At 47.4% G+C, this 17,956-nt stretch overlaps 1 protein-coding gene across 10 annotated transcripts in view; it reads right to left on the bottom strand.

Moving 5' to 3' along the window:
- SORL1 (sortilin related receptor 1) overlaps positions 1–17,956 on the bottom strand; it is a 170,560-nt gene that overhangs the window by 10,843 nt on the left and 141,761 nt on the right. For all 10 annotated transcript variants that reach the window (XM_086338350.1, XM_086338353.1, XM_086338360.1 and 7 more), the window contains 8 exons: positions 17,192–17,264; positions 13,402–13,484; positions 11,084–11,180; positions 8,607–8,791; positions 5,057–5,176; positions 3,943–4,107; positions 2,481–2,655; positions 1,367–1,473 (listed from right to left, as the gene is read on the bottom strand). In XM_086338350.1, coding sequence (XP_086194476.1) covers positions 1,367–1,473; positions 2,481–2,655; positions 3,943–4,107; positions 5,057–5,176; positions 8,607–8,791; positions 11,084–11,180; positions 13,402–13,484; positions 17,192–17,264 — 1,005 coding nt within the window. The remainder of the gene's footprint in view (positions 1–1,366; positions 1,474–2,480; positions 2,656–3,942; positions 4,108–5,056; positions 5,177–8,606; positions 8,792–11,083; positions 11,181–13,401; positions 13,485–17,191; positions 17,265–17,956) is intronic.

Here is a 17,956-nt window from a genome sequence, read left to right as displayed (position 1 = left end):
AAAGGAGCCCGGTGGGCTACAGTCCATGGGGTCACAAAGAGTCAGACACAACTTGGCAACTAAACCATCCACATCTGGACATCCTGGGCTGGAAATAAAGATGCTGTGCTACTGTACTCTACACAGTGAAAAGTGAAAGTGTTAGTCACTGAGTCGTGTCTGACTCTGCGACCCCAATGACTGTAGCCTGCCAGCCTTCTCAGTCCATGGAATTCTCCAGGCAAGAATACTGGAGTGGGTACCAATTCTCTTCTCCAAGGGATCTTTCTGACCCAGGGGTTGAACCTGGGTCCCTTGCGTTGCAGGCAGATTCTTTACCATCTGAGCCACCAGCGAAGCCCACTCTATACAGAACTGTAAAGTACACAAAAGCACAACCACTTGCAGAGGATGCACACGTGACAACCACGCCAGACACGTGAACGAACTTACGTGACTGGACGTGTGAACCCGCGCTCACATCTTTGCAAGTTCACAATCTGAAGGTTCACGGGAGGGGACTTACTGTACTGTAGGCTATCTGTGGACGTGCACAGCTCAACTCTGCATTTTTCAAGGGTCGTATTTCTGTTTTGAATTTGTTTGAAAGCCTTCTTTATACTTATATATATTAACCATTTATATGTCACTGTTGTGAGAGTTGTGAAGAATTTTCACATTTAATTTCTCTTTGCTTCTGGCATTACACTGTGATGATTTAAAGCCGTTGGGGTCTTTGCGGACATCATACCCCAAAAAAGCCATTGTTGATTTTTATTGTGTCTCTATTTAGCTCATGCCCTGCTCACAATGGAGCCAACCAGCTTCATTCAAGACCCTTGGGTGGCAAATCTGTTTCCAGGTGCCACACGCCTCCTCCTATCTCCTGCTGCGAATATAGTAATTGGCCTGCTAATAACAAAACACGATGTTTTTCATATGTCAACAGACTATCTTCGAGCACTTCCTGTTCACTGGAAAGAAACTGACGAGGTTGGCAGCACAGCTCGGTTCCCCTCTACTGAAGCCATACCATAACCCTGCCCTCAGACTATCTGGGAGAGATGGGCCCTGGGTGCCGGTGCTGAGTCCCAGTCAAGCCCTAGGAAGCACAGTGAGGACTCCAGCCCATTTCCCTGTCTTTCAGGGGACGACCAGTTCACGACTGAAAAGTGCTTTGTGCAGAGATTCGCATCTTTAATGGGCAGTATAAACATTTGGCTAATTAGCAATCCCATCGAAAATGGTCCTCTAATTCTCTCGTTCACTCCCCTGCCCTATTCTTTCTTTTGACTCCGTCTATGCCAGCAGGCTGTTAACGAGCTCATCTCCAAAATGGCATTTCAATTAGATTTCCAAAGCCATTGAAAAGGAGGGAGGAACTTACCCTGCTTTCATTAAAATACTTTTCTTTCAAAGCTAGGCTTTTCCAAAACAGAAGGACGTGGTCATTTTCTGTGATGATTTTTAAGGCATCAGGTGCTAATAATGAAACTGAAAATGAAAGATGAAGTAGGAGACAGTTAGTGGCTATACACGTGAGTCTCTGCTTTTTTGTCCATCAAAGGTTGATGAAATAACACTAACCCTGAAGGAATTAGTTAAGGAAGAAAAAAAAAACACATATATCCACTTAGTATAGAGCCTAGCACATTCTAGACACTCTGACATCTACTTTGCTGTTATAATGTCTTTAGCCAAGAAATTTGGATGGTGTCTAATTTAGTAGCCCTTAGACCAAAAGATGGTCGAAAAGAAATGCGGATGGGGTGAGGCTGGACTAGTTCAAAGCCTGCCAGCACTTCTGCTCTGGTTCCAGTCTGCTTTCCTGCCCCAAATTCCAGGGGGGCTCAGTGAGGGCCTAGAGAGCTCAGCCCGAAGACAGAGCTCCGGAATGACCACAAAGTATGCTGCAGGCCCACAGTCCACACTGCCAGCCTCCGATACTGTCACTCCTGATGTCGTCTGCTGCTGTCCAAATAACTGCACTTACTACCTGCTCTGTGAACTTGAACCTGACCTGAGCCAGCCTAGGGCTGGAAGCAAATCACCCTTTAAGGTATTACCCAACTCCTGGTCTCTGTCCATTTCTATCTGATATTGCCCTAGGAACCACGATGACTTTAGTCCAGGTACACATATGCAATGTTTGGCTTTATGGGGCGAAGAGTCAGTTTCATTTCCTAACTCTCTTGAAAATGTCAAAACCGGCTAGGGGAAGGGAGATCACGACAGAGAATATAGAAAACGACAGCCACTATCCTGCCCACGGTGCCCCTGCCACCACCTGCAGCCCAGAGCCTGGGACCCCTGCACAGCTCTGCCCCAGCCAGGATATGCAGGGTCATCTTTGCACTTCCTGGGCAAGTCCTGATGGAAATCCCATGTCTTCAAAAAAATAAAAGCGAAAAAAAAAAAAGAAAACGCCACACCTCGAGAAGTCCTAGCAGCAATGGGGCGCCCTGCTGTGTGAGAAGGCCTCTAATCTCTCGCCAGCTTACCCGTGGTAATTTTGATACTGGAGTCTTTGCTCATGTTCCCCAGCTGGACAATGATGTGATATTTCCCTCCAGGCTCCAACTTGTTCAGCGTGTATTCCACGGTACTGTTGCGGGATTTCACCTTGTAGCTCCTCTCACTCTTTCTTATTAGATCTTTAACTGCAATTGCATATAACTGGGACAAGAAAAAGACATCTTAATGGTAATCAGAAACCTGGCCTTTTCTATTCTTTGAAGTTCAGTGGCGGCCCATGCGACAGAAGTATGTCAGTGGCTGTGACCCCCCAAAATAATATTCTGGGTCACAACATCTGACTCTGTTCTTTGGAAAGCCTCTGGGGTGGTCAGGTCCAACTTTACAACAAGTATTCATGCACAGAACTGCACACAGAATTATCAGTATGATCCCAGAAAACCACCCAGCCCTGGGATGACAGGGAGGGCGAGGGGATGGAGGTCAAAGCAGCCTGGGAAAGTGAAAGTGGGAGATGTTTCTAGAATAAGTGATTCTTCTTTTAGGGTCAGCTGTTTAATTGCCAAGTTATATCAGATTCTTGCAACCCCAAGGACTGCAGCACGTCAGGATCCTCTGTCCATGGGATTTCCCAGGCAAGAATCCTGGAGTGGGTTGCCATTTCCTTCTCCAGGGGATCTTCTGAACTCAGGAATCAAACTCGTGCCTTCTGCACTGGCCAATGGATTCTTTACCACTGAGCTACCAGGGAGCCCTCTCTTAGGGCTGCTGCTGCTACTGCTAAATCGCTTCAGTTGTGTCTGACCCTGTGCAACCCCATAGACAGCAGCCCACCAGGCTCCCCCGTCCCTGGGATTCTCCAGGCAAGAACACTGGAGTGGGTTGCCCTTTCCTTCTCCGATGCAGGAAAGTGAAAAGTGAAAGTGAAGTCGCTCAGTCGTGTCCAACTCTTAGCGACCCCATAGACTGCAGCCTACCAGGCTCCTCCGCCCATGGGATTTTCCAGGCAAGAATACTGGACTGGGGTGCCATTGCCTTCTCCGTCTCTTGGGGCAGAGGCCAGCGAACTTTTTAAATAAAGGTTCAGACAGTAAATATCTTAGGCCTTGAAGGTTAGATGGTATGTACCACAATTACTCAGCTCTCTTGTTTGTAGCATAAAAGTAGCCATAGATAACATGTAAACAAATGGGTATAACTTGGTTCTAATAAAACTTTATTTAGAAAAATAGGCAGTGGGCTAGATTTAACCTACAGGCCAACTGTTGGCAAAGGCAGAGAAAAGGAGGAACAAACCAATACAGCAGCCAGGACATGACAGCAAAGAGGAGATACCTATGAGGACCCTGTCTTTGGCGGAAATGGCGGGGCGGGGGCGGGGGGGGGGGGAGCTCCTGCTGAGCTCCACGCACCAGGCCTCGGTTTCCTGCCCCCAAACCAAACCACGTCCAGAATAAGCAAGGTCGCCAGCACGCCTGGCCTGCTCACCAGGTCCTGGTCTGGAGAATCGTACGGGGATTCCCACTTGATGACAGCAGAGGTTTTGCCCATACGGACCACGTGCAGGTGACGGGGAGGAAGCCGGCTATCCGGGATCATCCTCACCACGACATAGTCAGAGGACGGCCCCTGGTAAGGCACCACCACCCGGACCTGAAACAAACACCACACAAACTCACGCAGTGGTCAGCAAACTATTTTTTCCCCAACAAGACAATGACACTTGTACACAGTTAAAATTCAAGGCATACAAAAAGATGCAGGGTAAGCCCCACCTACCCCAGATCTCTCGTCCATTCCCCACAGGCAGTACTAGTAATGATTTTACATGCTTCCTTCCAGAAATGTCCAATGCAAACATAAGCACAGATACACAGGGATGGGAGGGTGTGCGTGTAGATGCATACATACATACATGTGTGTGCTTATGCATGTGTGTGCATGTGTAACTTACTGCCCTTAACTTTTTTACACAAATGGAAAACCATTACACACATAATTATGCTCTTTGGTTCCTTTACTTAATAATACAGCTTGGGAATTTTTCCAAATCAGTACATTTAGTTTGTTGTATTTGTGTTGGATGACTGCCCTGTATTCCATCTCAAAGATAAGCTGTAATACTTTTAATCAGTCTTCTCCCGATAGATGTTTGTTTCAAATCTTTTGTTTTCACAAGTAATAGTAGTCCAAACATGATTTTCCATATACCTTGGCACGCATGTAAAAGCATGGCTAAATTCCTAGAAGTGGAATCTGATACAAGCTTTATCTATTCCTGAGGCCCATTTACCAAGTTCTCAGTCCTGCACAAGGAGCTGCAGATGGTTAAGTGGCCGTTCATTCTGTGCTTCAAGTAAAAACCTGATGCTTGTGGAGAAGAACTATCCTCTCATCTCTCTCCTTCCCTCCTCCCACCCCCTCACGCTGAACACACACACACGTGCGTGCATGCACACACACACACACACACACACACACACGGATCCTGGAATCCGCATCTCCAGCTCCCCAGGTCCTAGGTCTGAGCTTGGAGCCCAGCAATTAAGACATCCTCAAAAAATAAAACATTCCTCTGTGTTCCTGGCATTAGGAAACTTACCAGAAACAAATATTGCTCATCCCCACTGACAAGGACTGTTCTGTTGTGCTGCGAAGTAGTCAAGCTCTTGGGATTGCGATAGAGGTCAAGAAAGGACGTGGCATAGAAGATACCGTAAACCTGGTAAAAGGAGAGATCAGAAAAGGGCACCAGTTCAACGGCCGGTGACCTCACTCCCATGAAAGCCCTGATTTAAGACCCTGGGAACCGCTCCACATGAGCGCACAAAGAAGTCTTCACTTGGCATCTATTTCATCAGCGTTTACAGAGAAGGCACCCTGGGCCAGGCAGTGGCTTCCCACCTACGAAGATAAATAAGATGTGGTCTCTGTCCTCAGAGCTCGCTTTCTTGAGTAAAGCCAGGCAAAGAAGAAAAACAGATTTATAAATAACAAGTTGTAAATACAAAACTCCTGGAAGCTATACTAGAAGACTGCACGATAAGCTGGGGAAAAGAGGGAATGACCAAAAGTGGGGACACTCTTCTAGTGCGATGGGGATAGCAAGTGTGCAAGCTGATGGAGATAGCGTGTGGCGGGAGGGGGGACACTGCCGGCTGCCCAGCAGGTCCCTGTCTTCCCCTCCTCCCGCAGTAGAATCCTGGTTCTTAGTGAGAGTTGCTACCTGGAAACAAGCCTGCATCCCACCTCCCTCTTCCAGGCAGGAGAGGCCAAGTGACAGGGATGCTTACCAAGATGCCAGCAGACATCCTGGGCGGGACCTCAGTGGGGGCTCAGGGAAATGCAGGGAGAGCACGTCTTCCCCCTCCCGCTGCACGGAGTACACAAGGCGATGGGGTCCAGTCCAAGCCCTAGGCTGCAAGGTGGTGCCACAGGCAAGGCTGGCAGGGGACTGGCTGTTGTTGTCGTTCAGTCATTAAGTTGTGTTCAACTTTTGCAACCCCATGGGCTGCAGCACGCCAGGCTTCCCTGTCCTTCACCACCTCCTGGAGTTTGCTCAAACTCATGTCCATTGAGTCAGTGATACCACCCAACCATCTCATTCTCTGTCGCCCCCCTTCTTCTTTTGCCCTCAATCTTCCTCTCAATCTTTTCCAATGAGTCAGCTCTTTGCATCAGGTGGCCAAAGTATTGGAGCTTCAGCATCAGTCCTTCTAAGGAATATTCAGGGTTAATTTCCTTTAGGATCGACTGGTTTCATCTCCTTGCTGTCCAAAGGACTCTCAAGAGTCTTCTCTGGCACCAAAGTTTGAAAGCATCAATTCTTCAGTGCTCAGCCTTCTTTCTGGTCCAACTCTCACATCCATATAAGAAAAACCACAGCTTTGACTATACAGACCTTTATTAGTAGGGCATGGGAAATGGGTCAAACCATGCTGCTGATATAGAAGCCCTAGATGGCTGAATTCCAAACTCTGAACAACTCATAATTAGGAGGGAAATAAACTGTTGAAAGCCACTCCTGTTCTATGCAGCCATTATTAACCCTAAGTGATATACATGGAGTTTAAAGCAGGAGGTGGGAGTCTGATGGCCCTTGTAGTGGGAAAAGTGAAGGCTGCAAGTGTTTATAACAGGGTAAGTGTAAGGAAGCTTTCTTTGTAAGGTAGAGACAGAGGGCATTTCCTCCACGAGCATATAAGCAGGCAAGACAGGGGACTTGAAAACCGTATAGGTCTGGAGAAGCCCCAGGGGTGCAGGAAACCCATCAGGGATTCTCATTCCCAGATAAACAAATAGGAATGGAGCAGGAATAGGGGAATGAGCAAGCTCAGATGGGACAGCAGAGGGGGACTCAGGGTGCAGGAAGGTCTGACCCTGGAGAGGATGCGCCTGGGGCCACCACGTGATGGGGGCTCCAGCCAAGGGCCAGGAAAGGGGACCCCAGAGCCCAGGGAGCCAGGGTGTAAGAAGGCCACACTTGACAGTGATGGGAACAGCTCTTGTCGGGGAGACAACAACTCTGGGTGAGACTCCAGCATCCACAGTGAGCTGGAGACACGTGGGAGCTGAGGGCTTCATTCAGGGCACTCCACGGGCCCCTGACCCTCAGAAGGCTACCATGAGTGCAAGCAGACTCTCAACATGGAGGAGGCTCCTTCTCCAAGTTCACATGTGATAAGATACCAAAATCAAGTCGCAGACCGGTGCTCTATACACAACACCCCACTCTGCAGATGGCTGGGTGTGACAGGTAGGCAGGCCTGAGTTGGGCACATAAACCAAAGAGGCCCCTCTCTGAGGAGAGTCCGGTTCCAGGTAAAACGGAGCCCTGAGCCTGGCTCTGGGCATCTCATCCCCGTCCCTGCCTCAGAGTGAGGTTCAAGAGCGACAGAAGCGCCCAGGCTGTTACTCCAGCCGGACCTGAGCTCTAACTCAGTCTGCTGCTTACTAACCCTTGACTGTGGCCAGTGACCTCACCCCTCCGAGCCGTGGTCTCCTCACTGGTAGAGCAGAAACATTTACCCCACAGAGCTGATAAAAGTAGGAAGTAGGAGATCGCGGGTGGAGGGTGGGCATCGTGCCTGGCACACGGTAGGTGCTCAACAACTCTCACCTCCCCTTCCTTCTTCATGGCTGAGCTCACAGACAATTCCTGGCAAACCTTGGTTCTTTCCCCATGAACCAGTGCTGCCCGCATTGCACAATGGATACGCCCTCAGAAGACAGAGGCCAATTCCTCCTCACCAGCCACTGAGGATTCTTACAGATTTAGTCCCACACACTTTTCCATTTGGAAAACTCAGAAAATGACCCTTCCCTTCAAGATCTTATCAACTAGTTAGGGAGATGAGAGTAGACAGAAGATATCAAATCAGATTCGCAGGGTCTGATGAAACAGGCTGCATGGCACCAACTCTAAGGATTCAGTTCTTAAGGGAAGGAGACCGAGTAGAAGAGCTAGGAGTTGACTGCACAGCAGGTGGGGGAAGGATTCCAGGCAAGACAGAGCAGAAGCCATGGGGCAGAGGCAGGAGGCGGGTGAAAACAGCCCTGGGAAGGTGTGCCTAAAAGCAAAGGAAGGTGCGCACTGGGGAGGGTGGGAAGGCAAAACCAGACTCAAAAAGAAGCACGGATCTAATCCCAGTGCATCAGATGCGTTAAAATGAATAAATAAAAGAAACAAAAAGACCCACGTACAAGTGCAGTGGGGGCCCTGGAATGAATAGGGAGGCATGTCTGGCGGGGGCGGGGTGCCTGAGAAGGCAACCTGTGAGTGGGGGATCCCCCAGGTGGGGAGGGGCGAGAGGAACCCCGGCATGGTCCTCAGGTGCGATAATCATTGTCAAGGCAACTGACTTCTCACCCATCCCCAGGTAAGACCCACCCCCGCTGCAGTGCCTGATCAGGAATGTGACCCCTCTTCATACTCGGCTTAAACAGGGGTTCTTTCTTCTTAGATGCCAGGCCAGGTTGTAGAAAGGGATGTCAGGTGCCTCTGGGAGGCAATCCAGAGCTGACCAAGAGGGTAGCATGTGTTTGGGATAAGGAAACAAAGCAGCGGCGGGGGAAGCCCTGGGGGCGGCCGGTGGTCTAGTGCCAGGTGACGGTCCATCCTCACTCTGCAGAGGTCATCCGGGCTGACTTACCACATTCCTGGGGCCAGTCCAGGTGCATTCCACTGCTGTCTGATTGATGGCCTTGGCTTTGAGGCTCGGAGCGGGTGGGCGGACACCTCTGGTTGTGACACGCTTGAATGCCAGAGGACTGTCCCCCAGGTCGGTCTTGGCCCAGGCAGAAATCTCGTAGGGCGTATGAGCTGTCAGGTTGCCAACTGGGGAACAGGGACAAAGGGCTGGAGCCGTGGTCTTTATACGCACACTCAATTTTTAAATTTAAAAAAATTTTTTTTTCTTTTGCACATGTCTTTATATGTACACAGTATTTTTTTACATTTTTTTTCCTTTTTATCTTTTGACTGTGCCATGCAGCATGTAGGATCTTAGCTCCTCAACCAGGGACCGAACTCTCACCCACTGTGTTGGCAGTGTCGAATCGTAACCTCTGGACCACCAGGGAAGTCCACCTAGTTTTTCAATGTAACCTCTCCATTTAAGTGAGTCTCTCATGTTGTAGGAAGTTTATGATTTTATGAATTCACTCGGCATGCTTTATTAATGAAAATTGCAAATAACACAGTGCATGGGCATGGAAAAATTCCTTTAAAGCCGACCATCTGCGGATATAAAGTGGTACGATCCTTGTGGAGAGCCATTTGGCCTTGTGAGGGTCTTGGAATCCTTCATAACCTTCAATCCAGGTACAAGAGAAGGATCCAAAAATGTGTGCAACCAGGATGTCTGTCACGGTATTTGTTTCAGCAGGAAAAATTGTAATCATCTGACCACCCGACAAGAAGGCAACAATAAGGTGCATCCGTGAAATTCACGTGTATCCATGAACTGTTACACAGCCGCTCTAAGTTGTTCCCAAGAATACATAGTGCGACTAGAAAATTCTGTGATTTAGGGTCAGTAAAAAAGGCAGGAGGTAAAAGTATATGCAGTATACATAAAGAAGTCAATGAGGAGGAAAAATACGAAGTTAGGAGTACTCAAAATTATTAATAAAAGTGGTTTCCCTAGGAAGTGAAATTACAGGAATTCAAAAATTTCATTATACATTTTTTTGTTTTCTAAATTTTCTGTAATAAAGATGTGCCCCTTTCTAAGTCGGGAAAATGTCATCAGAAACTAAAAGAGCAATGAGCCATAAGAAGGATATGCTTAATGGGAATTTAACATTGTAAATGTAACATTGCAAATCATTGTTATCATTGTAAATCAACTATATTTCACTAGAAATAAATATCAAGTAGAAAAAAAAAAGAAAGATATGCTAAGAGGACAGCCTTTGGAGTCAAGAGGACTTGGGTTCAAAGCCTGACTCTATGCCTCATGGTTGCATAAGCCAAGAATGAAGTATTCAGACTCTCCAAGTCCATATCCTTGTTGGTAAGGTAAGATGTAGAATAACAGCACTTACGGTGGCTGGCTGTTGCAGGGAATAAAAAAGAAAATGCTCGTCAACAAGTGCTTTGCATGACCCCTGGCAAGAAGCAGGTCTTTGTGGGTCTCAGGCAATGGCTCGTAGGACTTTTGTCCCTGACTCCGCCAGTTTCTCTTGGTGTGATGTGGGGGCAATGAGACTGCAGCCTTCGGAGTTAAGAGATGTGGCTTCCAATCCCGGCTCTGCTGCCTTCTGAGGGAACCACTCGATCCCTGAACCTTATGTCCTGATCCTAAAATGAGGATATCCCACGGCATCATTTTTGAAGTGTTAGGTAAAAAAACACACAGAGTGACTGCCGGGTAAATGCTTGCACAAGCTAAGTGCCCAATGATAGCTTTACTCTTGCATAACCTCCTTGGGCAACCTATGTATGTGTATACATATATTATAGAATACTTGTTAGGATTGGAAGCACTTTGCAAACAGGTTAGAAGGGAAAAGAAGCTCTCATGTCCTTCTCTACATTCACATGCAGCCTTGGCCATTGAAAGTTCTGTCTTAGAAGCAATTAAAATCCTTCCTTTAGCCTATTTTCAGATATGAGGACTTTGAGACTCACTATTTGCACAGATCCAAAAGGAACTGGAACCCCTTCTTCTCTCAGTCTGTTGGCCCATTTGTTCAACAAATATTTACAAAATATAATTAAGCAGCAGCCCTACACCACCTTGTATTAATATCAGCAAAAGAGGAGCAAACCAGAGGAGTAAATAGAGAGGTAACTAATCCTGAGAATTCTCTCTTTGGGGAGGGAAAACATCAACTATAAAAGGTTAATCTGGCTTCTTTCCAGCGTTTCATCCTTTTTAAGCCTCCAACTTCCCTGAAGAGCCATCAGATTAGAAGAGGGATTTGGGGAACCACCCAGTGGATTCCTCACCTGGGCTCAGGAGCCACTGACAGGATCCTCCATGGACAACACGGGCCCACTCAGAACAGCTGCAGAGAAGACCCCTCGCCTTTCCCGGCCCCCTACATGAGCTCTACTGCCAGGAAAGCCTCAGTCTAGCCTTCCTCCTTCCTGCTTACACACCGACTAGCTCCAGGACACTACCTTTCTGCGACGAGACGATCCCTCGGAAGTTCAACGTTCTCTTCTCCTGTCTGTGGGTGTCAAATGACCAGAAGAGGTTCACCACATAGCCATTCACCTGCCAAGAATCAAGAGCCATGTTACATGGGCAGTGCTCACGCACAGACCTCACCAGACATGAAAGGCAGAACTTTTCTGCTGTTCCCTGGGTATCTCCCTTCTTATAAAGGGCTGGTCCTTTGATCCTTAGACCAGTTCTATTTGTGCTAACACTGAACAATCATACTCCTCCCTACTTCTAAAAATGAATGTGAAACAATTTATAATATAAAATATAGATTCTATTGTGTATTAACATGTATATACACACATACACACACACATATATATATACACACACACATATATAGGGTCTTCCCTATAGCTCAAACAGTAAAGAATCTGCGTGCAATGCAGGAGACCTGGGTTCGATCCCTGGGTCAGGAAGGTCCTCTGGAGAAGGGAATGGCAATCCACTCCAGTATTCTTGCCTGGAGAATCCCATGGACAAGGGAGCCTGGTGGGCTACAGCCCGTGAGATAGCAAAGAGTTGGACACAACTGAGCAACTAACAACTAACATACACATATATATATGCAATCTAGAAAAATGTTACTGACGAACCTATTTGCAGGATGGGAACAGGGACGCAGACATGGAGAATGAGCTTGTGGATACAGGGGCAGAAGGAAAGGACGGGCCAAACATATGCACAGTACAACGTGTACAACAGAAAGCCAGTGAGAAGCTGCTGTACAGCACAGAGAGATTACCTCAGTGCTTTGCAATTACCTAGAGGGGTGGGATGGAAGGAGGGAGGCTCAAGAGAGAGAGGATATATGTACACATATAATTGATTTAAGTTACTGTACAGCAGAAACTAACACAATTATACTCCAATTTTAAAATATTTTTAAATAGATTCAATGAAACAAAAAAAAATTAATGCAAAATAAAAGGACAAGAACCAACTAAAAAGGAAGAAAGAAGAAAATTTGAAAAGGTAATTAGGTTACAGTAATTAAGGATCCATCTTGGCTCAGATGGGCGTTCCTGGTGGCTGAGCAGTAAAGAATCCACCTGCCGTGCAGGAGCTGCAGGAGACGTGGGTTCGATCCCTGGGTCAGGAAGATCTCCTAGAGAAGGGCATAGCAACCCACCCCAGTATTCTTGCCAGGAGAATCCCATAAACAAAAGAGCCTGGCAGGCTATAGTCCATAGGATCGAAAAGAGTCGGACACGGCTGAAGCAACTTAGCACACACACACGCATGCATAACTCAGGTAGTCCCTGCAGTCAAGGCCAAGAGGTCACAACAAAGGTGGATTGGTCAGATCTCATGGGCTTCTCCAGGCAAGAATGCTGAAGTGGGTTGCCATTCTCTTTTCCAGGGGATCTTCCTGACCCAGAATCAAATCCAGGTCTCCCACATTGCAGGCAGATTCTTTACCATCTGAGCCATCAGGAAAGCCCCCACTGTCTAACAGAAGCAAATATATCCATGATTCAGGAAAGACTACCTCTTCTGAGTCCTGAGCTCACAGAAAGATTTGACCTAAAAGTCTTTAAAAATATTAGACAATGACCCAAATTAAAATGTGTTCAAGACCAAAGACTAGAGAGACAGAGTCCACGCAAGGCCATTTCTGGCATCAGCGGTCCCAGAAGCCACATTGAGACCACACTGTAGCTCAGTCGATGGCACGAGGACTCTGCAGGCCTTTGGTCCCACCACAACTTCACAGACTGGGACAGATGTGAGGAAAAACAAAGAGGAAAAAACACCATGGAAGGTGAACGGCAACTTGAGAAACCAGGGGACACAGACGACTATGGGGAAGGTGGCCACGCTGATGGACCAAGCGGAGGGGATGAAGGTGCTGGAAGGGGAAGGACGCTGGGTGCACACTGGTGGATATGTGTCCGAGGCATCTGACTCTTCCCTAAGACCCTCTTCCACTGCGGGAACCTCTGCATTAGCGCTCAGCAACCAGGAAATCCAATAAAGCTGAAAATTACAGGGCAAACATATTCTGTTAACACCAACTCTTTATTTGCACTGTAGCTGTGAACCATTTAATTATATGGTTAAAAAGAAAAAAAGGCACCAGGCTGAGGCGGAATAATTACATGGGAAGACTCCAGTTGTTCTTCATGGGGGAAGGAGCCAACCTAGGTGTGGTATTTTAGCTTCGCTGGAACAAGTCATTCTTTTCTCTTAATCTTCCTGTCCTCTGCTCTATCGGTTCCCATGCAAAATAAAGCCCCACCTGACTGCTGGTTTGAAATGTCCACGTTACCTTGATGTCCGTGTCCATGGAGAGAGTAAAGCTTAGAAAATTTTCACCATAGCTGTCAATGCGGATGTCTGGTGGTGGGATCACTGAGAACAAAAAAGGGATCCAAAGAGAGAAACCATGTGATGAAAAGTGAAGAAGGCAGGACTTCACAGTTTTCAACTCAAGGGACAAAGCAATCTTTCAGCTGGGAAAGAAAAGGCTTTGCTTTGGCAGTTCTGACTCTTCTAATGCTTTGACCACTGTTGTCCTGAGGCTGGGGCTGGGTCCACAGTTGCCTGGTGAACACAGAACTATCTCGGCTGGGTCAGCTATCCTGGCAATTAGGTGGAGCAGAAAAGTCCCATTATGTAAATGCCCCGAGTCAGCCCAGCTTCAGCCTGGTTCTGCAAAGTCTGGGGGTCACACTGGGAACCACCTTCACTGGCACCAGTGAAGTCCCAGCGGCCTCAGGTCCTTTTTGAAGGTTGACAGCATGCTAAATCTTAAGTCCTAACTTGTAGACGTATGTGGGACGAAATGGAAAGAATCTGGGCCCTGGAATTCAAATTCCTGTTGAGACACTTAGAAACCGTGTGCCCTGGGGCAAGCTACCTGTCCTTGCTAAACCTAGAGATACCATCTGTACTTGACAGAGATGGCAAAATTCAGTAAAATAATATGTGTCTTGATACTCAAAGTTCCCTTTCTCGTTTTCTGGTAAAGTCCCACCCACGACAGATTAAAGACCTGATGAGATACTGGCATCCTCATAAAGACCAGAGCTTGGGACGTCCCTGGTGGTCCAGTGGTTAAGAATCTGCCTTGCAATGCAGGGGATGTGGGTTCAATCCTGGTCGGGGAACTAAGACTCCACATGCCACGGAGCAACTAAGCCACACACTACAACTAGGGAATCTGTGCGCCCCAACAGAACATCCTATACGCCACAATTAAGACTCCATGCTGCCTAATTAATTAATCTAATTTAAAAAAAATGCCAGAGCTCAGCCTGGGAGCTAAGGGGGCAGGGAAAGGGTAGCAGAGAGAAAAGGGTTCCTCTTGGCTCAAGTGAATAGCACCACACTGGTCATTTTGAATGTCTACCCACCAGAAACCCAACAGTGTCCCACAGGTGTAAGCTAAGAGGGCTTGATGGGGTCAGCTTCATCAGAATATAATATTCAAATGGATTAGATTCTCAGCACATATGCCTTTTATATTAGCAAGGCAAGAAAGACCCAAAGGAGTAGCTAAGACTTGGTGGCAAAGAGATGGTTCAAACATTACAGGAGTCTCTCTAGATGTTCAATAAAAGTGGGCTTGAGGAAAACACAGCATGCAGAAGAAGAAAGGGTATTAGGAGTTGCAGGCAGCCAGCTCAGAGCAAAATAGTTCAGGTGCTGCTATAAACCTGACCTGGGTTATAATCATAGTGGTGGGAGTTACAGCACAATCCTCGCCAAGTCCCAGTGTCCTCAGCTACCAAATGAGTATAAGAATACTCACTGGGTTGATAAGGATTCGGAGAGATTAATTCCTATAAAAACAACCTGCAAGGTGCTTGCTGCAGTGCTCAAAATATGGTGGCTGTTGTTACCATTAACCCATCGTGTCCACTATGACGGTGGTCATTCTGGGTGACGCTCCTGCTGTTTCAAATCCCATCTTCTTACATTACTAGGACCCGAGGTCACAGACAGATCATAACACACGTTTTTGACTCTGCACACAGTTGCCTTCTAACCAATACACGTATGACGAGTTGAGATTCATCCTAAAGATCACTGTTGTTGCTGTTTAATTGCTAAGTCATGTCCAACTCTTTTCGACCCCGTGGACTTGTAGCCCCCCAGGCTCCTCTATCCATGGGATTTCCCAGGCAAGAACACTGGAGTGGATTGTTATTTCCTTCTCCAGGAGATCTTCCCGACCCTGGGATCGAACCCAGGTCTCCTGAGAGAAGTAACCAACCTCCAACCACTGAGATTTTCAAATGCAGGTGTGAACTGTGATGAGGAATTCAAGATGCTACCTGTTTTTCTGATGACTTTCCAATGTCCCTCCTTTTCAGTAGGTACGGTCAGTATGTTCTGACTGATTGTAGAGGAAAATAATACCACAATCAAAACTCTAGGGGAGGAGCTTCTTTGGTGGCTCAGTGGTAAACAATCTACCTGCCAATGCAGGAGAACAGGGGTTCGATCCCACATGCTGCAGAACAACTAAGCCACAGCTATTGAGCCTGTGCTCAAGAGCCCACGAGCTGCAACAGCGGAAGCCCATGTTCCCCAGAGCCCATTCTCTGCAACAGGAAGATATTGCAATGAGAAGCCCAAGCACGGCACTATAGAGTAGTCTTTGCTTGCTGCAACCAGAGAAAAACCCTTGCACCAACAAAGACCCAGCACAGCCAAAAATCACTAAAAACAAAACAAAACAAAACACAACTCTAAGGAAGTGTGAACTCAACACACATTTTCCAACATGTACAATCTCCCTGCTTCACGGACTGGCTGACTTCATGAAGTTCAGCTTGGCCCCTGCACTGATCTGAACCACCCCATGTTTTTAAAGGCAACCAGACAGTGATTCTTCAAGACCCAGAGCCTATTTCTCACAGACTCAGGTTAAAGCAAAATCCCCTGATCACATTCCTGGTGGCATTTCCAGCTTTTGCACCCGCCCGCCAATCCAGAAACGAAAGTGCCAAGGCTAGGATCAGGAAGATGAGCTAGTGTGTCTCCCACTGAGTGCCAGAGCCTTCCGTTCACTTGCTTCAATTCACTCACTCATCCGTGACTTCATTGGCTCCTACTCCACACCGAGGATGGGGTGGCAGCACATGTGAGGCACGTGTGCCCAGTGAAGAGCCCCGCCCAGAAGGCAGGCCCTGCAGCGGTTCAGGGCTCAGGTTCTGGAGTCAGCAGATCAGGTTCCAACCACAGCTCTATGTGCAAATGACACAACCTTTCCACTCCCTTATCTGTCCTTATAGTTGTTCTGAGGGCTCAATGAGATAAGCTGGTATATGCAGAGCAGCTGGCATGACAGCCTTCCACGTCCATGACTTTGATCAGCTCTAGCGATAGAAAAACAGAAGTTGTTGTTGGCTTCCCCAGGGCAGTAACGAGTGTAGGCATGGCACTCTCTTACAAGAGAGTATATGGGGTACTCTCTTACCCCACAGACGACATGGACGAGACCATCTTTTATCTTGGCTGAGAAAGGAGGACTCCTTATGTCACGGATACTCCACAGAGAAACAGAGTCAGGCGTGGCAGCCTTCAGAAATCCACCTGTATGCTTTGGCTACAACAGATGCCCAGTTCTATATAGGAGGACGGAGAAGGCAATGGCACCCCACTCCAGTACTCTTGCCTGGAAAATCCCATGGGCGGAGGAGACTGGTGAGCTGCAGTCCATGGGGTTGCTAAGAGTCGGACACGACTGAGCGACTTCACTTTCACTTTTCACTTTCCTGCACTGGAGAAGAAAATGGCAACCCACTCCAGTGTTCTTGCCTGGAGAATCCCAGGGATGGGGGAGCCTGGTGGGCTATAGGGTCGCACAGAGTCGGACACGACTGAAGTGACTTAGCATCGCATAGCATATAGGAGGAGGAATGATCAACAGTCCCCCCAGAAAGACTTCATGTCTAAAGCATTGCAGAGACACCCAGAGAAGTTCACCTGTTGTGGGGAGGGAGGTTGTGTGAACTATTCTGATCTATGCGTCTTTAACTGCCAGTCACACAGAGTTTTTTCTAAGGGTTTCTAGCTTCTCTAAATCTGCAAATGCTGGAATCATTTACCTTGTCCTTTTATGGTGGTAATGGATTTAGAATCGCTCCAATTTCCTATTCCACGACTGGTCACCGCAGCCACCTTTCAAATCAGAGTGTGAATTAGTATGAAATAAAGGCAACATGCCACACAGCGAGAATCCCAAGTGGACAAAAGAGGTGAGGCTTTGGCAATATGGGTGGAAGAAATACACACAGAGGGATGCAAGACAGTCTGAGGCGCCTGCAAGGGAAATAAGATGGGGAAAGAGAGCACAGGAGGGAACCTGGGGAAAGGGAATTGGGACAAAGCTGAATTTATGAAATTTCTGTTGATTGACAGGTGTCAAAGTTTTTGTAAAGGGCAGGGGTGTGAGAGGGAGTGCGTGTGTGCGTGCATGCATATGTCCACATATATGCATAACCATACACAGGTATGAGACTCTCAGTGTAAGGGAGCTTGCGAATGCGCTCAGTGGTCTCCAAACATGTTTTGCACCAACTCCTTTTTCTACTGAAGATGTTGACAATCTATTTCATAAGAACTCCAGAAGATCATTTCATACATGCCACTTATCACAGCTCTGTCTCTCCCTGCAGCTAAAGATAAGCAGAAAAGAGGTGGGTGCAAAAGAAATTGGAACTGGAACGCTAGCAGAATATCTGGGTTAATAGCAGGAGAACTGCATTAATAATCAATTCTCAGCTATTTGAGTGAAGGCTGATTTGAGGCCTCGATTTGAGAGACTAAAAGAAAACGAGCTCCCAGAGCAAGGGGCGGGGTATTGAGCAGAC

This window comes from Bos grunniens, chromosome 15, assembly GCF_055505025.1.
Source record: "Bos grunniens cultivar Pamir isolate PY7600 chromosome 15, Bosgru_T2T1.0, whole genome shotgun sequence".
NCBI lineage: Eukaryota > Metazoa > Chordata > Mammalia > Artiodactyla > Bovidae > Bos > Bos grunniens.
Note: the sequence above shows the minus strand (reverse complement) of the source record. Positions and strands in the feature narration are given on the sequence as shown.